Source organism: Corvus hawaiiensis, chromosome Z, assembly GCF_020740725.1.
Source record: "Corvus hawaiiensis isolate bCorHaw1 chromosome Z, bCorHaw1.pri.cur, whole genome shotgun sequence".
NCBI classification, from domain to species: domain Eukaryota; kingdom Metazoa; phylum Chordata; class Aves; order Passeriformes; family Corvidae; genus Corvus; species Corvus hawaiiensis.
In genome coordinates, this window is record NC_063255.1 from 44,146,660 (window position 1) to 44,172,981 (window position 26,322).

The window sequence follows — 26,322 nt, forward strand, 5'->3', positions numbered from 1 at the left end:
ACCAGTCTGCGCTGTGCCCAGCACGGCTACGCTTCCCTCGGGAGCAGCCAGCTGCCGCTTTGGCTCTGAGACGGGAGGATTTGCCCGCTCCCAGGAAGAGGCACCCAGTGCCAGGCTGCTGCCTCTTGCAGCTACAAGGGCCTCCTGCCAGCCGGCCTCTGCCGAGCCTCAGGCTGCTCTGGGCTCTGCCAGGGCTCTGCTGGGGCTCCGGCCCGGGCAAGGCTGGGCCGCTCTCAGCTCACGGTCGCTGACAGCTCTGCATCAGACGAGACCTTTCAGAGCACCCTCACTGACCTTTCTGCTTTCTCAGCTGAGCAAGACTCTCCCCGAGCCAAAGAGATTGCACTTAGGGATACAAATCCAAGTGGCAGGAACCCCAATGCTCTCGAGTCACAGCTGAACGCCTGCATCTGCACAGGATGTCTTGGCTGCATCACTCCTCCTCTGGTTTTGCCTGCAAATGCCATTGCCCTTTCTGCCTCAACTACAAGCACAATTGCTGGACAAAAAACGGCCAGTGTGCCGTATTCCAAAGGCAGTGTGGTCTGGAGAGGATGAATGAAGAAGAGCCTGCCCCACTTACAAACCATACCAAAGAAGTCGTTAAGTGTCACTTTCCACCTTTAAGGAACAACGGACAATTCAGACGGAAATCTTGAGCTTAATCACAAGGTGAGAAATAAGGAATCTTACAGATGAGTTGGGGTTTCAGAAACTTTATTTATTTGCCATCCATGTAGAGTACAATTGTACTCTACAATCCTAATCTAAACTGGTCATGAAGAAAATAGTCCTGAATGGATGGATTGGCACTGCCATCTTTTCTCCTCCTCCTTCCACTTCTTCACTGACTGGATCAGTGGCAGCAAGATGGACACAGGCTTGGCTGATGTTACAAATGGATGCTGCCCAAAGGAAAAAAAAAACAGCCAAGAACAATGAGCCATGGCTTTCCAAGCTCAGTGCTTCAAAGGCAGGGGTAATATTTTTAGAAGAAAAGGGGATTTACTCCGAGTAGGTCTAAGGTGTGTGTTGCAACAGTGGCACAGGTTGTCCTGAGAACTGGTAAGTGTCCCATCCCTGGAAACATTCCAGGTCAGGTGAGAAGGGGCTCTGAGCAACCTGATCTCTTTCAAGATATCCCTGCTCATTGCAGGCCACATGGATCAGATGGCCTTTACAGGTCCCTGCCAGCCCAGCCCAGGATTCCTCGCCATTTTCATTTGAAAAGCACCAAAAGTGGAGATGAGGAGGAAGGGAGCTCATCTGATGCCTTGGGCTCCAGTGGAGGAGGAGCCCATCCTCGGACACCGTTTGACCTGCAGTCCCTTTGCGTTTTACCTGCAGGAGCTCCTTGGCAGACCAGCGCTGTTCCTCGTTTTTCTGCAGGCAGCAGCTCAGGAAGTGACGCAGCAAAGCCGAGAATAGATTGGGCTGCTGCAGCTGTGGGGTCCCTCCTGTGGCTATCAGGAGTTCAGCCTGGAGAAGAAGGAAACACAAGACTCCACCTGCTTCTTTTGATGCCTTAGGTTTTAACTTTTCTCTTTTTCAAGTCCTGTACTGCCTAGTGTGTAGCTCTGAAGTTTCGTGTGGCCTATTAGCTACTGTTCTCTCGTGCTAGTTAGACATAACAAAGCCTCTCTAGGTTTGCTCTCCAAGGACACTTCGATTGTCCCAGGGCCCAAAATGTGTAAACTGAAAGCCTCTGAAGAGGGGCAAACTTGGGGTAATTACATCATTAACTGGGGTCATAATTGGAGAATTAACCCTGATACGGAAATGGACCAAACTTACAAAACTGTGAAGAACTCATGACCCAGGCTCCATCTTGGATGTAGCCTTTTGACTGCCCAGGGTGTATCTTTGAAGGCCGTTCAAATAAATACCTATTTTTATTCTCTTATTCTTGTCTAGTCTCTGTTTTTAGGTAGCCACTCCAGGCATCAGTTTCAAGTCTGTAAATGCTCTCCCAGAGCCCATTGTTTAAGCTCAACTCTGCAGTGGCAATTTCTGCCCTGGCAGAGAGGCAGAGATGACTTTCCTATACCAACAAAAAACCCAAACCCCAAAGCAGCTGCAGCTTTTCCAGCATCCAGCAGATCTTGCCTTGGCAGCTGATTTGATTGGCTGACCTAGTTAGGGGCAACTACACCAGCAAAAGCACATTTTGCTTCTCTGAAGATTCACACCAGCTTGACAGGCAGTTTGGAAGAGGGACCTTGTTCTAACTGTTTTCAAGTGTTATTACATAAAAGGGAGTTATTGCTCAGGTAAGGAAAGAAACATTTGGAACTCCGCATTCAACACAGACACGTTAAGATGCATGCAGAAACATATTGGGATGAAAATGCCTGTTTGGGCACACAGGAGCCACCTGCAGCTCTGTCTCGCAGCAGTCTGCAAGTTCCAGCTTCTCCGATGTGGCAAACGAATAACTTTTTGTGGTCAAATCAGAAGAAGGAGAAATGCCATCCCTATGGTAACCCTCTGCTCTTCTGGATACTCAAGTCAATACATTAATGATGTGCCCATCCCAGAAAGTGCCAGGTAAAAAATGGGAGGTTTTGGCAGGCTCTCCATGTCACCAGGCTGCAGCTTGGTCACGTGGAGAACGTGGCTTGGGCTATGACAGAAATATGGTCACTAAGTGTTTCAGCAACACTGCACAAGAAGCAGAAGATACTCTGTGGCCTTTACACCCTCATGCCCAGGTTTTAGGCAAGTGACAAGAAACTGTACAGGGAGTGCAGTTCTTCTCTAGAAAACCACTGTTTTAGAGACTTTGTTGGTTTGGGTTTCTTTCCTTCTTTTCTGGAGATGTAACACCAGCTCTGAGATGTGTGTTTTGTGTTATTAGAGACATCTACACAGACAGACGAGCTGGAACAACTTAAAACCCAAAGGAAAGTGTTGCCTGAGAATGGAGAGTGTTTGCACTCAGGTAAGGCCTGAGTTCCCCCACTGATGCAAACAAAACTACAGCAGATGCTGATGTGCTGCAGGGCCATTTTTAGAAGGGGACCTTGGTGGAAGCAGTGCCAGCAGATGGCAATGGGATTTTGTCTGATGGAGGACAGAACACAGGATAGGTGAAAAAGACAGAGGGATCAGTGAGTATTTGCTCCTTACCGAGGTACGACTTTCATTCCAGTGAGGAACTTGTCGTTCCACCATTTCGATTCCCACAATTCCAAGAGACCATATGTCCACTTTGGGGCCATATGGTTGACCTGTCACAACCTCAGGCGCCATCCACCAAGACGTCCCAACCACTGAGCTCCTTAGATTCTGCTCAGGGGTGAGCTGAGCAGAGAGGCCAAAATCAGCTGAGGGGAACAAAAAAGTTCTGTACAATTAGGAAACCAAGCAAAAGAACTCCCCACTGTAAGTCTGCGAATGTGCTGTTGAATCTCCTGGAAATCCGTCCCTGCTCTGTTTCCTCAGGACTTTAGCCAAGGAAATATGGAAGTGTCTGCTTCCAAAAATCCCCACATTTTTTAATGCTGCCCCCAGAAGTGGCTTTTATTCCCTGGAACCTTTAGATTGTAGCTCCCTCCCTCTGGAAGGGACACACACAGACCCAAACCAGTGCCACTCTGGACTGCTTTTTCCTCGCCATACCTCTGTGCACGTTGCAACTGTGCCTTCAGCTCGCTGCAGGGGTCCCTGCACTGCCACCAGCACCACTTTGGGGGAACTGGCAGTCACTCAAAAGCAGCCCCAAACCCCACATCCCTGGAACGCTGTGCCTGGCCAAGAATATACCAACCCAGCTTGACAGAGCCGTCAGTTCTGAGAAGGATGTTGCAGCTCTTCACATCTCGATGGATGACATGGTTTGAGTGAAGAAAATCCAGTCCTTGCAGGCACTGAGAGAGAAAACAGAGACAGGAGGATAAAAATTAGTGGTGTGATTTGAGCACACAAGAAAGGAAACAGCTCTAAAATATTCCCTTTCCAGGGGAATGGAGTGTAATGGCAGAACACAGTGCCATTGAGAGGAAGAGCTTGCTGCTCCAACACTACCTTTCTAAGGGAAGGCACGTCAGCTTTTGAGAGAGCCAACGGGAATTGCTGTTCTAGACTGTCCTCTGCAAACCAGCCAGAATGACTGCTGCTGCAGTGGATGTGCTTTCTTCATCCAGAGGACAAACAAGGGTTTGCCAAGAAAGAAAGAGTCCCTCCCTTTGCTGTGAAGTGGGTCACTTTTGGGTGGGAGGCTGCATGGCAAAGGTTTTATTGCTGGCCTCAGTACAGACTTGGAAGTATCACATGAGTCACCTTTCAGAAGCAAACAGCATTTTGGGTGCACTATTACCCTTTTCAGCTGAGGACTCTGAGAAATGAGTCTCTTTTAGCATTAGTTTCAAATTCTGCCACCAGCACCTTTGCTTTTACAGGCAAGGAATGCAGTGCAGACAGGCTCCAGGCAAACATTCAGAGAGGCAAGGTGGAGAACAGCAAATACAAATACAAGAGACAGAGTGAGAATGCAACAGCAGGAGATAAGAGTACAAGAACAGAGCACAGTGAGTGCAGGCACACTGCCACGCAGTTCACCTGCTTCCCCATAGCATAGCAGCCACACAGAAGCAAAGTTTGGCACATGGAACCACTCCAGTTCTCAGCCCCTGTTTCCCAGACAATCCTGCCCAAGCCCTCGGAAGCACAGGTGGGATTCCTGACCTCCCGACTGATGGCTGCCATCTCATATTCAGATATGTACATCTCATTGATGGCATCACTCAGAGTGCCTCCATCCATGTACTCCATCACCAGCCAGAGTTCATCATCCACAAGGTAGCTGAAAGAAGGAAATGAGGCCATGGAGATGAACGTGCATGGCTAGGCTACTGTTTGGAAAAGACAACGATTGATTCTTGTTTCCAGGTCCCTTTGAAACGAGGACAGACTCAAAGGAATAGACGTTCCCTCTAGGCTGTGCAGTGATTGCAGTCTGTGCTGTGTCAAGGAGAAAGGCACAGCTGTGAAAAAGGAGATGTCTTAGATGGCCAGCAAGTGAAAAACGCAGTTTACTAACAGCCCAGATAAAAAGCTGTCACACATGGTGTTTATGGAAAAAAAGCACCTAGTCTTCCTGGCATGCACAGCAATGGAAAAGAGGGGCTGCAGTCCAAGGGAAATCCTCTCTCGGGTGGTTCATCAGCATTTAAGACTTGAGAAAAACCAAGCCCCAAGACAACGTGGTGGCAGTGAACTTCGAGGGTATTGACTTAGTAAGATAGCGCTGGTCAAGGCTTTTGAAGAATTTTCAAACTATGTGTGCCAGGGAAGACTAATGCAGACAAAATGCACTCTCTTCCCATCCACTGGAGATGAGTAGAGAAATAATGATTGATCAATAATTAATGGCTCTATTTTCTGCCACAGACCAAAGTGGGTTTTTGACCTCTCATGCTTGCAGTAGGTAAACAAACATTCATGGGATAAGACCACGATCACTCACCTGTCTAAATAGTTGACCAGGTTGGGATTCCTATTCATCTTCATGACCATGAGTTCATTGACAGTTACTTCCTTTCTCCTCAGTCCTTGGAGATTAATTTTCTTTATGGCCACCTAAAATGACAATGACAATCAGTACCTTGAGAAGGTGGTGGCACGAGACCACAACGCACATGGAGCGAGTGATTTTGGGATGACACAGCCAAGCTGTGCCAAAGTGCCTTGTGATTAGACACTGGAGTAATTAGGAACTGACATTCCAACAGCCCATGTCTCTGCTCCGTTGAGGCCAGAAACAGGACACATGGCCACTGACGTTTTGCCTTGTCCACTTGGTAACAACGGTGTCTCAACTATCACCCACAAAGCTCTGCCCACACTCTCTGCTGAGTGCAGAGAAGTAATCCAAGTCTTGCTACTCTATGGATACAGATCCTGGGCTATAAGCAGGGCTTAGGGCTTTTAGGGACGCCTTGCAGATCCCTCCCTACGTGCAGTTCCCAAGTGCAGCACTGCAGGTTGCTAAGGAACTACCAGGAAGATTCAGACGTATTTGCTGGCAGCCAGAAATGAGAATCCAGGACTCTGAAGCTGTAGCCACAAAAAAGCAGTGAGATGCTCTAAGGCACCACCTTTGTTTTAGCCACTGAGAGCGAGTGAGCACTTCCTTCTCCAAAAGGAACCACTGCTCTCCTTGCCTTCCTTCTGGCAGCTGAGAAGGACAAAGACTGTCCCAAATGTATTTTGCAGGCTGGCAACAGTCTGTGCTTCTTGTGCCTTTGCAGCACAGCTCTCCCGGTGACCCAAAGCTCCAGCCACAACTCACACCAGAGCAGGAAAGCCCTCAAGAGCTGCAGAATCTGCAGGGACTGTTGACATTTACCTCTCCTCCTGTGGCATTGTCGAGTGCTCTACAAACTTCTCCGAAACCCCTAGAAATAAAACAGCAGCAAAGAAAGGAGAAGCTGTTTAGATCTTGGAGTGAAAGCCAGCCCAGACAGGAGATCTCTGCTCTAAGTGCCTAAAACCTGCAGGAGGCATGAGGGGTCTGCCAGAGGGCACATGATGCATTTTCCTCTCAAGTGCATGGGCACTGGGCCTGTTCCTGAAGCTTTGGGCTTTAGTGCCTCAGCTCAAAAAGAGAGCTTATTCTTTCATCTTGAGTTTCAGTTTCTAAACTGTGTGGTTCTAATCCTGACCACCGAGTATTTCCTTCAGCAAACTCTTGGAAAGAACTGTTCCTGAGAGCTGTTATCTGACAGCTACCGGGGGGTAGGCTGCTCTTTCAGGCAAGCAAGATTCTCTTTCGTTAGTGTGGCCGTATGATTTTGAGACATACAAAAATGCTAAGGAAATTAACACACAGCTGTCCCACACTTGAGAGGCAGGAGATCTTCCAGCTCCTGTTCCTTGCTGCAGGCAAGACTGTGGCAGCATGGAGATGTCTTTGACAATGCCTTCTGACCACACGTACAAATTCTGCCCAGCACTGAGAGATGGGCCAATCTAACCCCAGTGTCTCAACGTGTTTGCAGCTTGCCTGACTTCACACTTGGTAGATGTTCCACCAGCAGAACACCCGGCCCATGGTTTTGTAGAAGAAACTGTGGTTGGACTCACCCACTGCCGATATTTTCCAGTTCAGTGTATTTCGTCACCGGATTTTCCATGCTCACCATTTTGCCTGGGGGAAACAAAGTGCAAGATGCTCACTTTAAAGCAGAGATGCCACCTTCCAGGAGATACAAAAGGCAGCCCCACTGTCTGGGGCTCTGAGCCTTTTGTGGTCATCTGGGTAACAACAACAACAGCGACAAGAACCACAACAGCAACAGCAACAAGCCAGGCAGCTCTGCAGCACAGATGGCCAGCACTGAGACTGATTTTCTACAGTCCTCTGAAGAGATCTCTTGAGAGGAAACAAAGCCCAGAGAGATGCATTCCCAGGAGAGGAGGGCATCTTCTCCACCTTTCGCAGTTTGCCAGAAGAATGCCTTTCTCTTTGTAAACCAGAGCAGCTCACGTTGTGACCAATACCAACGGGGCTTTCAGCATCAGGATGCTCAGCCTTTATGGGCAGGCTGAGTTCAAAGATGCCCGTGCCCCATGTGAAGAACCACACTGCTTGTCTTCACCCTGACTGCGTGGATCAGTCGCTCGCATCGGACTCGCTCTCTCAGCTCCGCACACGTCCCCGTCTTCCCAGCTCGGCACAGCGGCCATGGGCAGCAAGGACAGCAGTGCTCCTCAGGCGCTGGCGTGGCACGGACAGCTGCCCAGAGGAGATGCTGAGCCTCTCGTGAGTCCAGGCCGTGCGATGCAGAAGCCGGCCCAGACGAGGGGCTGCTGCCTCCCGGCAGTTCCGCGCTGCAGCGGCCGGGCAGCAGCAGGACTCTCTCAGCTAAGGAAGGCTCCAGCCTCTGCAGTCGCACCGGCCGTCAGGGGCAGAGCAGGTACCACAGCAAGGCTGGGAAGGGCCAAGGATGAGCACTGACAAGCACTGGCAAGAAGCCACAGCCAGGCCGAGCCCCGTTACAAGCTCTTGCCCCCTTTCAGGACGCAAGAGGATTGGCTTTGAGATCAGACACAGCGAGGTGCACATCAATGCCCTTTTTGTCCCAACAGGTGATGGTAGACACAGAGTCAACTGGGCTCTGTTCTCAGCCCCACCAGGTCTTACCTGAGAGCCCAGCACTGGCAGCTGTTATGGGCAGGAAGCACATTAAATGGGTTGTGCTGCAGAATCACAAAGGGCTTCATGTGTTTTCCTAGAGAGTGAGCTGTGCAGGGGTTGGCCCAACGGGTCACTCTAACAGTCACAGGAGTGATTGGGAATCAGGAATGAAAAAGTGCCACGGATCTGAGGGATAGACAGTGGATGGGCTGGTGGCTCACTCCTGAGAGCAGTGCAGTTTTACCTGACCACACCACATCGATGTGTCTCTTGGACACATCCTTATAAGCATAAAACTAGGATATTAAATAGGGATTGTTATAAAAGTATCTGCTTTTTCTCTGGGGGCATGTGGAAAACACCTCTTGCTCTCAATTTGTGCTGTCACTTGATGTTTTTTCAAAGAAGTGGTCATTGGCAAAAATTTGCATTGTCATAAAAACCAACTGTAGATGTAGTAGTGGTAATAATAACAATCATAAAAATTACACCAATAAGACACATGAGGCAGAAGAGCTCCTTCAGGATGGAGAAAAACCAACTTCACCAAAAAAAAAAAAAGCCCAAACCAAACAATAAAAACAAAACAAAAAAAAACCCCATCAACCAAAATCCTTACAAACCCACCAAAAGACAAAACCCCAAAACCAAACAATTTCTGTGACGATCTTTTGCTCTGATGAATGCTGAGAAATCAGGAGTCTTTAGGAATTAGGAGAATTTAGGAAGCCAAATATTCTGTTCAGTTTGGCCACTAGCACAGAGGACTTGCCTAGATCATTTGCTAAGTCACAGCCTTCTACTGATCCAGGAACAGTCCCTGCTTCTGCCTTCAGCAGAGAGGGAAGCTCAGGCAAACCCAAGCCAGTCTGAGCTGTGCTCAGAGGCAGCAGGAACACCCAGAGCACTCCCTCGCTGCCTCGAAGCACAGCACTTCCTGCGAGGAGTCCTAAATGTCCCTGTGACACCAAACTGCGGAGGAACATTTGGCACAGCTATGCTGACACAGGCCCACAATACACTGTCCCTCACACAAGAAATACACAAGACATACTCAGTAGCTCCAGGAAGTAATCTTCCATCTCCTGTTGATGGGAAGAAGCTGTGTCAGTGTTGGAGCTGAGCAAACTTCCCTGGCTCCACTTCTCAGGCTGGGCTGCAAAGGCTCCTTTAGACAATGCTGCTGCTGCTGGAGCAGGTTCCATGAGAGAGCCTGTGGAGATCTGAGACAAGAAATGAGTTTGTGTCAGAAAGTGTGGCTGGCAGAGATTGCCCTGGGATCACATTGCAAATGCAGGCCCATAGGAAGCTGCTTTCAGCCACATGCAGGGCTCTTAAAATGGATTTTTTTGGATGTCCACTTCTCAAACCGGATGGGTCAAAACCAAAGGCTGATTTTACTTGAGTTCATGGCCAGATTCATGTTCCATTTTCATGGATTTTCTGAAGGACGACTGCCGCAATGACTATTCCACTTCCTCCCAAGCACTCTTTTCCCCCTCCAAGGGCTATGGACACACTTGAACTTCCTTGTTCTAATGTTCTACCTGCTCCCATTGAGTCCCCCTTTCTTCCACCATCTTCAGGACGGGCTCAAGCTGCAGCAGGGACAGTTCCTGTGCCCCACGCCAGCCTTGGGGCTCTTTGTGGCCAATCACTTGCTGGAAGTCTTTGCAGGCTGCCAGGTGAGATGTCCACACTTCCACCTCAAGTCAAACACAACAAAGCAGTCAGACGCTACAGCTTATCCCTGTCAGCCGTGGGTCACAGACTGTGAGGAAAGGGAAAGAACAGGTTCACAAGGGATACAGACAGCTTGTTTCAAGATCCATCAGAGTCACCAAGTTGACCTGCAAAAACACCTCAAGAAACAAGGAGAGCAGGAACAGGCCAGCAGGAATCCATTTGGATGACTGCTGGCCAACAGGCCAATGGACTAGTCGCACTGTCCAGGGCAGCAGCTGAGATTCAGCAGCCCAGGACGTGTCCTTCAGAGTGGCTGTGATAGAGACCACAGCAGGATGGCACTCAGAGACATCACCCAGCCCGCCTGCTGCTCTGCAGAGGAAAGGTAGGAAGGGCAGAAACCACCAGTTTGGTGACTGCAGCGGCTATCTCTGTTTCACTCACTCGCTTTTCTAGAGCCTCTTGCTTTTGGAGTAGAAGATTAATTTCCTCTTGGATGATTTTCATTCCTTCATCCAGCCTCTTCTCCCTTGCCTTGATCCTAGCCTCAGTTTCCTGCAGCTCTGCCTGCAGCTGTTTGTCGATGTTCTGCAAAGAAGAAGAGAGAGGATGTTTCATGAGTGGAGTGGCTTCAGCTCTTACACTCACCTGGTCTTGTAGATCGCTCCTGTGCTGATGGAGATTCTTCTCCTCTTGGATGCTTCTGATGTCTTCCTTGTTCCTCCTCTTTGCTGCTTTGATGTCACTCTGGGCTTTGGGCAGCTCTGCTTGTGGCTCTGCCTTGATGTTCTGTACACACAAATGCAGAGCAAGTGACTGGGAGCTGCCATCAGGCTCAGCTTTTTCCTCTTTCGGCCTCAAAATCACATTCATTCAGCCACTCCCTTCTGCTTCCCTACCCAGCTCTGCTTCCATTGGAACCCTCCTGTCCTGGGGCTGGTCTCTGCAGATGACAAGGCTCTGTGCTTTCAGTGCCTGTGGGACTCCTGGCCTCCCAAGAGCTCCGTTTTATGTCCCTGTTCCTGCCCTTCACTCTGTCACCTGGCTAGTCAGGCTCACCTGGCCATTCTCTTGTGGCTCTTCCACCTGCTGCCTGAGCTGCTCCAGCTGCTCTTGGGCTGGGAACAGCTCTCCCCGAGTCTGGCAAGGCATCTCTGGTAGAGCAATCTGCTCATGCTCTTTCTCTAGAAGGAGCTGCACAGAAAGCAAGAGAAGATGGGTTTCAACTTCCCATAAAACATTTGTGGGGCAGGACTCAGAGACTAATGGGCTCACACATTCCCAAAGCAATGTGCTGCTGCTCTCCTGGGTCCTTCTCTGCCCATGGGGAGGCACAGATTCCAAAGTGACACTGGCAGTACAGTCAGGGTCCATCTGGGACTGAAGCTCCAACAGCATCTTAGGCATCTGACAGGGAATGTGGGGCATTTCTCAAGGCTCTGCTGAGGACCTTGCTCCTCTTCTGCCGTGTCCTGTTTGTCTTTCAGAAGTGACTGACACCCAGCCCTGTCCCAAAGCCCCACCCTGGCTCTGCAGGTGGCTTCCTGTGTGAGCTTGCTCCTTGTGAGAGACACTTCTGGAGTTCATGTTCTCTTCAGGCCTGCACTGCCATTCCTGCCTTTCTGACATCTACACTCTTGTTACAAATCCTGGATTATTCAGGAGATGAGGATGCGCACAAAGACCCTCTGATGGAGGTCAGAGGGCCTCTATGGCCACCTCAGTATATGGAGGAGGACCAAGGTGTTTATTGTCCTCCCTCTTTTGTCAACTGAGAATTCTGACCGGCAGTAACAGAGACCCTCATAAGGCCCCATTAACAAATTAACTTAGACACCCTACAGGATGCCAGTGAAGGAAACCGTGTGTCCTGTAATGCATGTTTGACCAGACTCACCAAACCCCACCTAGAGGATGGGATTGTTCCACACCCATAGGACAGACCAAACTTTAAAGGATAAACAGGGGGAGGAGAACACCTCTGAGGGAAAAAAACAACCATCTCTGGAGGGGGAAACATCTCTGCCTGCTCGGGATTGATCGATGGAACATGCCTCTCCTCCTCTCCTGAAAGGATGTCTTTAGGTGAGCTTTGCACCTCCAATTGCCTTGGAGCAGAGCCAGGAAGTTTCAGATAGATAGATAGATAGATAGATAGATCTATCTCACTGTTATCATCTCTCTTTTCCTATGCTTTCTGTCACTACACACATCAACACTCAGTAGCCAGTGCCCTGATAAGCGGCAATCCTGAACTTGTTCTCCTGTTGCTTCAATAAACCACACTCTTGGAGAACCTGGAGCAGGAATATCCTTAAGGAATGCAATCAGACCCAGGGCACTGCACTGGGAACTGCACTCCTTGTGCATCTGTACTGGGGCAAGTTCTTCTCTTGGACTCAACCAGACTGATGATGTTAAAGTGGCTGCACTTCAGAAATGAAGCTGAGCCCCTCCCAGTCCCTCTGATCTCTGAGGACCAGATGGAATGCAAGGGTGTTGATTTCCTGCTGAATTCTCATACCTGGAATACAACACATTCTGATCCCCTGGGCTGCGAAAAGGCACGGGCGCTGTTAACCTGAAAGTGATGTGCAAGGCCCTACTGGCTGGCCGGCCACCAGAACAGCTCCTTGTGCACAACCATCCCTGCCCAGAGTACGTGTCCTCAGGGAAAAATACTGCAACTTCCAGAACCACCACCTTGCAAACTAAAATTCTAGCAGAATCTCGTCCAGTGCTAGAAAAGGGCATGAAGGTTGAGCAAAAGCACGTTTGCTTGCCGAGAAAGAAAATACAGGGCTTCTACTCGTAGGAAATCAAAAAAGCAAGAAACAAAAAGATGAAAGTTTCACCTATTCAGAGCTACAGCTTTGCCAACACTCTCGGCTCCAGTGCAGTTTTCAAGTGGAGTTTGAAAAACAGACTTCACAACAGAAAGTAGCTACAGAAACATGGCAGCCTCTGGCTTCTGCCACGGAACAAGGGTTCCCAACTGCGCACTTTGTTTCTTTTGCCACACGGGAGAAGAGTGGCCCCACACAGCTCCGTGGACAACACAACCATCTCTTTGCACCTTATCAAAAGCAAAAACACAGGCGCACTCAGAGCCCCTGTCAGCTCTGCTCCTGACTGCTCTGCCTGAAGAGGCGAAAGAACAACCTGGCAACAAAGGCACCAAAGCCCCTGACTACATCAAGCAGCAGCTCCCCGTCCCCAGTGTGTCTCTGAACTACTCCCAGGTAGGCCCACCCAAGAAGCTCATGTGGACAAACCACCCCAAAGAACTTGTGTGCTCACATCAACAGCTTCTGTGCCAGCAGCTACTTGGCCAGCCTGCGGAGTGGGACACGTCTCTCCAGGCCACCGTGTCCCCTACGTGTGTGGCAAGGCTGAGAGCGGTGTCCTTTGAGCGCTCCCTCCTCTGGGGACAGGGGAGCCTTCATGATTCACGTTTGCCCCTCTTGGAATCCCAGCAAGCTGCGGCCTAAACATGACAGCTCAAAGGCCATGTTCCAGCTCTCACTGGCTGGCGGGAATCGCTAGGTCCTGGCAGCACTCCAGCACTCAGCATCCTTGGCCACCACCAGCAAGTGCTGGCCGCTCAGAAACTTGCAGCTCTCATTTCCTCTAAAGACAGCCCCAACCACAACTGGCACTTACTGGCTCAGGACGTTCAGGTTCGCGTCTGACCACAGCTGGAGAAGTCGGGACATTTTGCACCCATTTGGCCTCTCCTCCAGGAGCAGAGGGAGCCAGAGGAGAGCCTGCGGTTGCTTCTGTGCTCTGTGGAGAGGCAGCAGCGTGAGGGACAGGCAGTTACCTGTCATTTCTAACCTTATCTCTATTCAGCTCTACAACCAGCTCTACCCTAAGGAGAAATCATAACCTTGGATAGCAATGGGATTCCAAGTGCCTCCAACTAAAGTAAAATGGCCTAATTCAACACTACTGCATATTGCTCTGAATTAGATATCGCACCCTGCCTACTCTCAGCAAGCAACGTTCTCTCTGCAAAGCTGGGCTTTTAGTTCTTCAACAGCTCTCAAATGCAAAAGCAGCTATTACACAGCGATGCCTTTGCTATTGCTGCTGCACACATGGAAACCTAAAACTGCATCGCAATCTCTCCCAGCGCTGGAAAAGGGCAGCAAAGGTTGAGCAAAAGCACCTTTGCTTGCTGGAGAAAGAGAAAATAAACAGGGCTTCTCCTCCTAGCAAACTACAAACCAACAGACCAAAAGACTAAAGTCTCACCTGCTGCAGTGCCTAAAGCCCTTGCGTGCAGGGAGGGGATGCTTGGCAGGGGATGCAACGGCACTTGTGGCGAGCACTGTCATGTAGGCATTTAGGGAAGTCTGCTTGAAGGTCCCTCAGGAGCCTCCCTTTCTCCAGCCTAAAGCTGCCTCAGCACCTCCTCATGGCACTTGGGCTCCACACCCTTCCCCAGCTCCCTTGCCCTTCTCTGCACACGCTGCAGCCTCTCAACGTCTTGCTTCTTCACAGGGGCCCACAACTGGACCCAGCACTGGACCCAGCACTCGAGCTGCGGCCTCACCCGTGCCCAGCACAGGGGGACGGTCACTGCCCTGCTCCCCCTGCCCCACTATTGCTGACACAGGCCAGCATGCCCTTGGCCTTCCTGGCCACCTGGGCACACGCTGCCTCATGTTCAGCTACTGTGCACCGGCACCCCAGGCTCCTTTTCTGCCACGCAGCTCCCCAGGCACAAAGTTGCACAGTTGACTTCAAATACAGCAGCCAGAACTTCAAGATCTCCTTCCTATTCTTAACCCTACGAGACAGCACTCAAGGACCTGCAGCTTTGCCCCCACTCTAGGCTCCAATGCAGTTTTCAAATGGAGTTGGAGAAACAGACTTCACAACAGAAAGTTGCTGCAGAAACATGGCAGCCTCTGGCTTCTGCCACGGAACAAGGGTTCCCAACTGCGCACTTTGTTTCTTTTGCCACACGGGAGAAGAGTGGCCCCACACAGCTCCGTGGACAACACAACCATCTCTTTGCACCTTATCAAAAGCAAAAACACAGGCGCACTCAGAGCCCCTGTCAGCTCTGCTCCTGACTGCTCTGCCTGAAGAGGCGAAAGAACAACCTGGCAACAAAGGCACCAAAGTCCCTGACTACATCAAGCAGCAGCTCCCCGTCCCCAGTGTGTCTCTGAACTACTCCCAGGTAGGCCCACCCAAGAAGCTCATGTGGACAAACCACCCCAAAGAACTTGTGTGCTCACATCAACAGCTTTTGTGCCAGCAGCTACTTGGCCAGCCTGCGGAGTGGGACACGTCTCTCCAGGCCACCGTGTCCCCTACGTGTGTGGCAAGGCTGAGAGCGGTGTCCTTTGAGCGCTCCCTCCTCTGGGGATAGGGGAGCCTTCATGATTCACGTTTGCCCCTCTTGGAATCCCAGCAAGCTGCGGCCTAAACATGACAGCTCAAAGGCCATGTTCCAGCTCTCACTGGCTGGCGGGAATCGCTAGGTCCTGGCAGCACTCCAGCACTCAGCATCCTCGGCCACCACCAGCAAGTGCTGGCCGCTCAGAAACTTGCAGCTCTCATTTCCTCTAAAGACAGCCCCAACCACAACTGGCACTTACTGGCTCAGGACGTTCAGGTTCGCGTCTGACCACAGCTGGAGAAGTCGGGACATTTTGCACCCATTTGGCCTCTCCTCCAGGAGCAGAGGGAGCCAGAGGAGAGCCTGCGGTTGCTTCTGTGCTCTGTGGAGAGGCAGCAGCGTGAGGGACAGGCAGTTACCTGTCATTTCTAACCTTATCTCTATTCAGCTCTACAACCAGCTCTACCCTAAGGAGAAATCATAACCTTGGATAGCAATGGGATTCCAAGTGCCTCCAACTAAAGTAAAATGGCCTAATTCAACACTACTGCATATTGCTCTGAATTAGATATCGCACCCTGCCTACTCTCAGCAAGCAACGTTCTCTCTGCAAAGCTGGGCTTTTAGTTCTTCAACAGCTCTCAAATGCAAAAGCAGCTATTACACAGCGATGCCTTTGCTATTGCTGCTGCACACATGGAAACCTAAAACTGCATCGCAATCTCTCCCAGCGCTGGAAAAGGGCAGCAAAGGTTGAGCAAAAGCACCTTTGCTTGCTGGAGAAAGAGAAAATAAACAGGGCTTCTCCTCCTAGCAAACTACAAACCAACAGACCAAAAGACTAAAGTCTCACCTGCTGCAGTGCCTAAAGCCCTTGCGTGCAGGGAGGGGATGCTTGGCAGGGGATGCAACGGCACTTGTGGCGAGCACTGTCATGTAGGCATTTAGGGAAGTCTGCTTGAAGGTCCCTCAGGAGCCTCCCTTTCTCCAGCCTAAAGCTGCCTCAGCACCTCCTCATGGCACTTGGGCTCCACACCCTTCCCCAGCTCCCTTGCCCTTCTCTGCACACGCTGCAGCCTCTCAACGTCTTGCTTCTTCACAGGGGCCCACAACTGGACCCAGCACTGGACCCAGCACTCGAGCTGCGGCCTCACCCGTGCCCAGCACAGGGGGACGGTCACTGCCCTGCTCCCCCTGCCCCACTATTGCTGACACAGGCCAGCATGCCCTTGGCCTTCCTGGCCACCTGGGCACACGCTGCCTCACGTTCAGCTACTGTGCACCGGCACCCCAGGCTCCTTTTCTGCCACGCAGCTCCCCAGGCACAAAGTTGCACAGCTGACTTCAAATACAGCAGCCAGAACTTCAAGATCTCCTTCCTATTCTTAACCCTACGAGACAGCACTCAAGGACCTGCAGCTTTGCCCCCACTCTAGGCTCCAATGCAGTTTTCAAATGGAGTTGGAGAAACAGACTTCACAACAGAAAGTAGCTGCAGAAACATGGCAGCCTCTGGCTTCTGCCACGGAACAAGGGTTCCCAACTGCGCACTTTGTTTCTTTTGCCACACGGGAGAAGAGTGGCCCCACACAGCTCCGTGGACAACACAACCATCTCTTTGCACCTTATCAAAAGCAAAAACACAGGCGCACTCAGAGCCCTTGTCAGCTCTGCTCCTGACTGCTCTGCCTGAAGAGGCGAAAGAACAACCTGGCAACAAAGGCACCAAAGTCCCTGACTACATCAAGCAGCAGCTCCCCGTCCCCAGTGTGTCTCTGAACTACTCCCAGGTAGGCCCACCCAAGAAGCTCATGTGGACAAACCACCCCAAAGAACTTGTGTGCTCACATCAACAGCTTTTGTGCCAGCAGCTACTTGGCCAGCCTGCGGAGTGGGACACGTCTCTCCAGGCCACCGTGTCCCCTACGTGTGTGGCAAGGCTGAGAGCGGTGTCCTTTGAGCGCTCCCTCCTCTGGGGACAGGGGAGCCTTCATGATTCACGTTTGTCCCTCTTGGAATCCCAGCAAGCTGCGGCCTAAACATGACAGCTCAAAGGCCATGTTCCAGCTCTCACTGGCTGGCGGGAATCGCTAGGTCCTGGCAGCACTCCAGCACTCAGCATCCTCGGCCACCACCAGCAAGTGCTGGCCGCTCAGAAACTTGCAGCTCTCATTTCCTCTAAAGACAGCCCCAACCACAACTGGCACTTACTGGCTCAGGACGTTCAGGTTCGCGTCTGACCACAGCTGGAGAAGTCGGGACATTTTGCACCCATTTGGCCTCTCCTCCAGGAGCAGAGGGAGCCAGAGGAGAGCCTGCGGTTGCTTCTGTGCTCTGTGGAGAGGCAGCAGCGTGAGGGACAGGCAGTTACCTGTCATTTCTAACCTTATCTCTATTCAGCTCTACAACCAGCTCTACCCTAAGGAGAAATCATAACCTTGGATAGCAATGGGATTCCAAGTGCCTCCAACTAAAGTAAAATGGCCTAATTCAACACTACTGCATATTGCTCTGAATTAGATATCGCACCCTGCCTACTCTCAGCAAGCAACGTTCTCTCTGCAAAGCTGGGCTTTTAGTTCTTCAACAGCTCTCAAATGCAAAAGCAGCTATTACACAGCGATGCCTTTGCTATTGCTGCTGCACACATGGAAACCTAAAACTGCATCGCAATCTCTCCCAGCGCTGGAAAAGGGCAGCAAAGGTTGAGCAAAAGCACCTTTGCTTGCTGGAGAAAGAGAAAATAAACAGGGCTTCTCCTCCTAGCAAACTACAAACCAACAGACCAAAAGACTAAAGTCTCACCTGCTGCAGTGCCTAAAGCCCTTGCGTGCAGGGAGGGGATGCTTGGCAGGGGATGCAACGGCACTTGTGGCGAGCACTGTCATGTAGGCATTTAGGGAAGTCTGCTTGAAGGTCCCTCAGGAGCCTCCCTTTCTCCAGCCTAAAGCTGCCTCAGCACCTCCTCATGGCACTTGGGCTCCACACCCTTCCCCAGCTCCCTTGCCCTTCTCTGCACACGCTGCAGCCTCTCAACGTCTTGCTTCTTCACAGGGGCCCACAACTGGACCCAGCACTGGACCCAGCACTCGAGCTGCGGCCTCACTCGTGCCCAGCACAGGGGGACGGTCACTGCCCTGCTCCCCCTGCCCCACTATTGCTGACACAGGCCAGCATGTCCTTGGCCTTCCTGGCCACCTGGGCACACGCTGCCTCACGTTCAGCTACTGTGCACCGGCACCCCTGGCTCCTTTTCTGCCACGCAGCTCCCCAGGCACAAAGTTGCACAGTTGACTTCAAATACAGCAGCCAGAACTTCAAGATCTCCTTCCTGTTCTTAACCCTACGAGACAGCACTCAAGGACCTGCAGCTTTGCCCCCACTCTAGGCTCCAATGCAGTTTTCAAATGGAGTTGGAGAAACAGACTTCACAACAGAAAGTAGCTGCAGAAACATGGCAGCCTCTGGCTTCTGCCACGGAACGAGGGTTCCCAACTGCGCGCTTTGTTTCTTTTGCCACACGGGAGAAGAGTGGCCCCACACAGCTCCGTGGACAACACAACCATCTCTTTGCACCTTATCAAAAGCAAAAACACAGGCGCACTCAGAGCCCTTGTCAGCTCTGCTCCTGACTGCTCTGCCTGAAGAGGCAAAAGAACAACCTGGCAACAAAGGCACCAAAGCCCCTGACTACATCAAGCAGCAGCTCCCCGTCCCCAGTGTGTCTCTGAACTACTCCCAGGTAGGCCCACCCAAGAAGCTCATGTGGACAAACCACCCCAAAGAACTTGTGTGCTCACATCAACAGCTTCTGTGCCAGCAGCTACTTGGCCAGCCTGCGGAGTGGGACACGTCTCTCCAGGCCACCGTGTCCCCTACGTGTGTGGCAAGGCTGAGAGCGGTGTCCTTTGAGCGCTCCCTCCTCTGGGGATAGGGGAGCCTTCATGATTCACGTTTGCCCCTCTTGGAATCCCAGCAAGCTGCGGCCTAAACATGACAGCTCAAAGGCCATGTTCCAGCTCTCACTGGCTGGCGGGAATCGCTAGGTCCTGGCAGCACTCCAGCACTCAGCATCCTTGGCCACCACCAGCAAGTGCTGGCCGCTCAGAAACTTGCAGCTCTCATTTCCTCTAAAGACAGCCCCAACCACAACTGGCACTTACTGGCTCAGGACGTTCAGGTTCGCGTCTGACCACAGCTGGAGAAGTCGGGACATTTTGCACCCATTTGGCCTCTCCTCCAGGAGCAGAGGGAGCCAGAGGAGAGCCTGCGGTTGCTTCTGTGCTCTGTGGAGAGGCAGCAGCGTGAGGGACAGGCAGTTACCTGTCATTTCTAACCTTATCTCTATTCAGCTCTACAACCAGCTCTACCCTAAGGAGAAATCATAACCTTGGATAGCAATGGGATTCCAAGTGCCTCCAACTAAAGTAAAATGGCCTAATTCAACACTACTGCATATTGCTCTGAATTAGATATCGCACCCTGCCTACTCTCAGCAAGCAACGTTCTCTCTGCAAAGCTGGGCTTTTAGTTCTTCAACAGCTCTCAAATGCAAAAGCAGCTATTACACAGCGATGCCTTTGCTATTGCTGCTGCACACATGGAAACCTAAAACTGCATCGCAATCTCTCCCAGCGCTGGAAAAGGGCAGCAAAGGTTGAGCAAAAGCACCTTTGCTTGCTGGAGAAAGAGAAAATAAACAGGGCTTCTCCTCCTAGCAAACTACAAACCAACAGACCAAAAGACTAAAGTCTCACCTGCTGCAGTGCCTAAAGCCCTTGCGTGCAGGGAGGGGATGCTTGGCAGGGGATGCAACGGCACTTGTGGCGAGCACTGTCATGTAGGCATTTAGGGAAGTCTGCTTGAAGGTCCCTCAGGAGCCTCCCTTTCTCCAGCCTAAAGCTGCCTCAGCACCTCCTCATGGCACTTGAGCTCCACACCCTTCCCCAGCTCCCTTGCCCTTCTCTGCACACGCTGCAGCCTCCCAACGTCTTGCTTCTTCACAGGGGCCCACAACTGGACCCAGCACTGGACCCAGCACTCGAGCTGCGGCCTCACCCGTGCCCAGCACAGGGGGACGGTCACTGCTCTGCTCCCCCTGCCCCACTATTGCTGACACAGGCCAGCATGTCCTTGGCCTTCCTGGCCACCTGGGCACACGCTGCCTCACGTTCAGCTACTGTGCACCGGCACCCCAGGCTCCTTTTCTGCCACGCAGCTCCCCAGGCACAAAGTTGCACAGCTGACTTCAAATACAGCAGCCAGAACTTCAAGATCTCCTTCCTATTCTTAACCCTACAAGACAGCACTCAAGGACCTGCAGCTTTGCCCCCACTCTAGGCTCCAAAGCAGTTTTCAAATGGAGTTGGAGAAACAGACTTCACAACAGAAAGTAGCTGCAGAAACATGGCAGCCTCTGGCTTCTGCCACGGAACAAGGGTTCCCAACTGCGCACTTTGTTTCTTTTGCCACACGGGAGAAGAGTGGCCCCACACAGCTCCGTGGACAACACAACCATCTCTTTGCACCTTATCAAAAGCAAAAACACAGGCGCACTCAGAGCCCCTGTCAGCTCTGCTCCTGACTGCTCTGCCTGAAGAGGCGAAAGAACAACCTGGCAACAAAGGCACCAAAGTCCCTGACTACATCAAGCAGCAGCTCTCCGTCCCCAGTGTGTCTCTGAACTACTCCCAGGTAGGCCCACCCAAGAAGCTCATGTGGACAAACCACCCCAAAGAACTTGTGTGCTCACATCAACAGCTTTTGTGCCAGCAGCTACTTGGCCAGCCTGCGGAGTGGGACACGTCTCTCCAGGCCACCGTGTCCCCTACGTGTGTGGCAAGGCTGAGAGCGGTGTCCTTTGAGCGCTCCCTCCTCTGGGGATAGGGGAGCCTTCATGATTCACGTTTGCCCCTCTTGGAATCCCAGCAAGCTGCGGCCTAAACATGACAGCTCAAAGGCCATGTTCCAGCTCTCACTGGCTGGCGGGAATTGCTAGGTCCTGGCAGCACTCCAGCACTCAGCATCCTTGGCCACCACCAGCAAGTGCTGGCCGCTCAGAAACTTGCAGCTCTCATTTCCTCTAAAGACAGCCCCAACCACAACTGGCACTTACTGGCTCAGGACGTTCAGGTTCGCGTCTGACCACAGCTGGAGAAGTCGGGACATTTTGCACCCATTTGGCCTCTCCTCCAGGAGCAGAGGGAGCCAGAGGAGAGCCTGCGGTTGCTTCTGTGCTCTGTGGAGAGGCAGCAGCGTGAGGGACAGGCAGTTACCTGTCATTTCTAACCTTATCTCTATTCAGCTCTACAACCAGCTCTACCCTAAGGAGAAATCATAACCTTGGATAGCAATGGGATTCCAAGTGCCTCCAACTAAAGTAAAATGGCCTAATTCAACACTACTGCATATTGCTCTGAATTAGATATCGCACCCTACCTACTCTCAGCAAGCAACGTTCTCTCTGCAAAGCTGGGCTTTTAGTTCTTCAACAGCTCTCAAATGCAAAAGCAGCTATTACACAGCGATGCCTTTGCTATTGCTGCTGCACACATGGAAACCTAAAACTGCATCGCAATCTCTCCCAGCGCTGGAAAAGGGCAGCAAAGGTTGAGCAAAAGCACCTTTGCTTGCTGGAGAAAGAGAAAATAAACAGGGCTTCTCCTCCTAGCAAACTACAAACCAACAGACCAAAAGACTAAAGTCTCACCTGCTGCAGTGCCTAAAGCCCTTGCGTGCAGGGAGGGGATGCTTGGCAGGGGATGCAACGGCACTTGTGGCGAGCACTGTCATGTAGGCATTTAGGGAAGTCTGCTTGAAGGTCCCTCAGGAGCCTCCCTTTCTCCAGCCTAAAGCTGCCTCAGCACCTCCTCATGGCACTTGGGCTCCACACCCTTCCCCAGCTCCCTTGCCCTTCTCTGCACACGCTGCAGCCTCTCAACGTCTTGCTTCTTCACAGGGGCCCACAACTGGACCCAGCACTGGACCCAGCACTCGAGCTGCGGCCTCACCCGTGCCCAGCACAGGGGGACGGTCACTGCCCTGCTCCCCCTGCCCCACTATTGCTGACACAGGCCAGCATGTCCTTGGCCTTCCTGGCCACCTGGGCACACGCTGCCTCACGTTCAGCTACTGTGCACCGGCACCCCTGGCTCCTTTTCTGCCACGCAGCTCCCCAGGCACAAAGTTGCACAGCTGACTTCAAATACAGCAGCCAGAACTTCAAGATCTCCTTCCTATTCTTAACCTTACGAGACAGCACTCAAGGACCTGCAGCTTTGCCCCCACTCTAGGCTCCAATGCAGTTTTCAAATGGAGTTGGAGAAACAGACTTCACAACAGAAAGTAGCTGCAGAAACATGGCAGCCTCTGGCTTCTGCCACGGAACAAGGGTTCCCAACTGCGCACTTTGTTTCTTTTGCCACACGGGAGAAGAGTGGCCCCACACAGCTCCGTGGACAACACAACCATCTCTTTGCACCTTATCAAAAGCAAAAACACAGGCGCACTCAGAGCCCCTGTCAGCTCTGCTCCTGACTGCTCTGCCTGAAGAGGCAAAAGAACAACCTGGCAACAAAGGCACCAAAGCCCCTGACTACATCAAGCAGCAGCTCCCCGTCCCCAGTGTGTCTCTGAACTACTCCCAGGTAGGCCCACCCAAGAAGCTCATGTGGACAAACCACCCCAAAGAACTTGTGTGCTCACATCAACAGCTTTTGTGCCAGCAGCTACTTGGCCAGCCTGCGGAGTGGGACACGTCTCTCCAGGCCACCGTGTCCCCTACGTGTGTGGCAAGGCTGAGAGCGGTGTCCTTTGAGCGCTCCCTCCTCTGGGGACAGGGGAGCCTTCATGATTCACGTTTGCCCCTCTTGGAATCCCAGCAAGCTGCGGCCTAAACATGACAGCTCAAAGGCCATGTTCCAGCTCTCACTGGCTGGCGGGAATCGCTAGGTCCTGGCAGCACTCCAGCACTCAGCATCCTTGGCCACCACCAGCAAGTGCTGGCCGCTCAGAAACTTGCAGCTCTCATTTCCTCTAAAGACAGCCCCAACCACAACTGGCACTTACTGGCTCAGGACGTTCAGGTTCGCGTCTGACCACAGCTGGAGAAGTCGGGACATTTTGCACCCATTTGGCCTCTCCTCCAGGAGCAGAGGGAGCCAGAGGAGAGCCTGCGGTTGCTTCTGTGCTCTGTGGAGAGGCAGCAGCGTGAGGGACAGGCAGTTACCTGTCATTTCTAACCTTATCTCTATTCAGCTCTACAACCAGCTCTACCCTAAGGAGAAATCATAACCTTGGATAGCAATGGGATTCCAAGTGCCTCCAACTAAAGTAAAATGGCCTAATTCAACACTACTGCATATTGCTCTGAATTAGATATCGCACCCTGCCTACTCTCAGCAAGCAACGTTCTCTCTGCAAAGCTGGGCTTTTAGTTCTTCAACAGCTCTCAAATGCAAAAGCAGCTATTACACAGCGATGCCTTTGCTATTGCTGCTGCACACATGGAAACCTAAAACTGCATCGCAATCTCTCCCAGCGCTGGAAAAGGGCAGCAAAGGTTGAGCAAAAGCACCTTTGCTTGCTGGAGAAAGAGAAAATAAACAGGGCTTCTCCTCCTAGCAAACTACAAACCAACAGACCAAAAGACTAAAGTCTCACCTGCTGCAGTGCCTAAAGCCCTTGCGTGCAGGGAGGGGATGCTTGGCAGGGGATGCAACGGCACTTGTGGCGAGCACTGTCATGTAGGCATTTAGGGAAGTCTGCTTGAAGGTCCCTCAGGAGCCTCCCTTTCTCCAGCCTAAAGCTGCCTCAGCACCTCCTCATGGCACTTGGGCTCCACACCCTTCCCCAGCTCCCTTGCCCTTCTCTGCACACGCTGCAGCCTCTCAACGTCTTGCTTCTTCACAGGGGCCCACAACTGGACCCAGCACTGGACCCAGCACTCGAGCTGCGGCCTCACCCGTGCCCAGCACAGGGGGACGGTCACTGCTCTGCTCCCCCTGCCCCACTATTGCTGACACAGGCCAGCATGTCCTTGGCCTTCCTGGCCACCTGGGCACACGCTGCCTCACGTTCAGCTACTGTGCACCGGCACCCCAGGCTCCTTTTCTGCCACGCAGCTCCCCAGGCACAAAGTTGCACAGCTGACTTCAAATACAGCAGCCAGAACTTCAAGATCTCCTTCCTATTCTTAACCCTACGAGACAGCACTCAAGGACCTGCAGCTTTGCCCCCACTCTAGGCTCCAATGCAGTTTTCAAATGGAGTTGGAGAAACAGACTTCACAACAGAAAGTAGCTGCAGAAACATGGCAGCCTCTGGCTTCTGCCACGGAACAAGGGTTCCCAACTGCGCACTTTGTTTCTTTTGCCACACGGGAGAAGAGTGGCCCCACACAGCTCCGTGGACAACACAACCATCTCTTTGCACCTTATCAAAAGCAAAAACACAGGCGCACTCAGAGCCCCTGTCAGCTCTGCTCCTGACTGCTCTGCCTGAAGAGGCGAAAGAACAACCTGGCAACAAAGGCACCAAAGTCCCTGACTACATCAAGCAGCAGCTCCCCGTCCCCAGTGTGTCTCTGAACTACTCCCAGGTAGGCCCACCCAAGAAGCTCATGTGGACAAACCACCCCAAAGAACTTGTGTGCTCACATCAACAGCTTTTGTGCCAGCAGCTACTTGGCCAGCCTGCGGAGTGGGACACGTCTCTCCAGGCCACCGTGTCCCCTACGTGTGTGGCAAGGCTGAGAGCGGTGTCCTTTGAGCGCTCCCTCCTCTGGGGATAGGGGAGCCTTCATGATTCACGTTTGCCCCTCTTGGAATCCCAGCAAGCTGCGGCCTAAACATGACAGCTCAAAGGCCATGTTCCAGCTCTCACTGGCTGGCGGGAATCGCTAGGTCCTGGCAGCACTCCAGCACTCAGCATCCTTGGCCACCACCAGCAAGTGCTGGCCGCTCAGAAACTTGCAGCTCTCATTTCCTCTAAAGACAGCCCCAACCACAACTGGCACTTACTGGCTCAGGACGTTCAGGTTCGCGTCTGACCACAGCTGGAGAAGTCGGGACATTTTGCACCCATTTGGCCTCTCCTCCAGGAGCAGAGGGAGCCAGAGGAGAGCCTGCGGTTGCTTCTGTGCTCTGTGGAGAGGCAGCAGCGTGAGGGACAGGCAGTTACCTGTCATTTCTAACCTTATCTCTATTCAGCTCTACAACCAGCTCTACCCTAAGGAGAAATCATAACCTTGGATAGCAATGGGATTCCAAGTGCCTCCAACTAAAGTAAAATGGCCTAATTCAACACTACTGCATATTGCTCTGAATTAGATATCGCACCCTGCCTACTCTCAGCAAGCAACGTTCTCTCTGCAAAGCTGGGCTTTTAGTTCTTCAACAGCTCTCAAATGCAAAAGCAGCTATTACACAGCGATGCCTTTGCTATTGCTGCTGCACACATGGAAACCTAAAACTGCATCGCAATCTCTCCCAGCGCTGGAAAAGGGCAGCAAAGGTTGAGCAAAAGCACCTTTGCTTGCTGGAGAAAGAGAAAATAAACAGGGCTTCTCCTCCTAGCAAACTACAAACCAACAGACCAAAAGACTAAAGTCTCACCTGCTGCAGTGCCTAAAGCCCTTGCGTGCAGGGAGGGGATGCTTGGCAGGGGATGCAACGGCACTTGTGGCGAGCACTGTCATGTAGGCATTTAGGGAAGTCTGCTTGAAGGTCCCTCAGGAGCCTCCCTTTCTCCAGCCTAAAGCTGCCTCAGCACCTCCTCATGGCACTTGGGCTCCACACCCTTCCCCAGCTCCCTTGCCCTTCTCTGCACACGCTGCAGCCTCTCAACGTCTTGCTTCTTCACAGGGGCCCACAACTGGACCCAGCACTGGACCCAGCACTCGAGCTGCGGCCTCACCCGTGCCCAGCACAGGGGGACGGTCACTGCCCTGCTCCCCCTGCCCCACTATTGCTGACACAGGCCAGCATGTCCTTGGCCTTCCTGGCCACCTGGGCACACGCTGCCTCACGTTCAGCTACTGTGCACCGGCACCCCTGGCTCCTTTTCTGCCACGCAGCTCCCCAGGCACAAAGTTGCACAGTTGACTTCAAATACAGCAGCCAGAACTTCAAGATCTCCTTCC

The 26,322-nt window shown here is 52.1% G+C and overlaps 1 protein-coding gene across 1 annotated transcript; it reads right to left on the reverse strand.

Moving 5' to 3' along the window:
- Positions 1-700: 700 nt before the first annotated feature.
- On the reverse strand, positions 701-13,513 carry LOC125320264 (serine/threonine-protein kinase PAK 3-like). Its single transcript, XM_048292398.1, has 13 exons — positions 13,490-13,513; positions 10,886-11,020; positions 10,271-10,615; positions 9,688-9,846; positions 9,195-9,363; positions 7,087-7,150; positions 6,350-6,398; positions 5,468-5,580; positions 4,687-4,804; positions 3,770-3,869; positions 3,130-3,326; positions 1,342-1,479; positions 701-905 (listed from the first exon to the last, which is right to left on the reverse strand). Exons 2-13 carry the CDS (start codon positions 10,976-10,978, stop codon positions 777-779), a joined length of 1,674 nt encoding a protein of 557 aa, XP_048148355.1. The 5' UTR covers positions 10,979-11,020; positions 13,490-13,513; the 3' UTR covers positions 701-776.
- Positions 13,514-26,322: the final 12,809 nt, after the last annotated feature.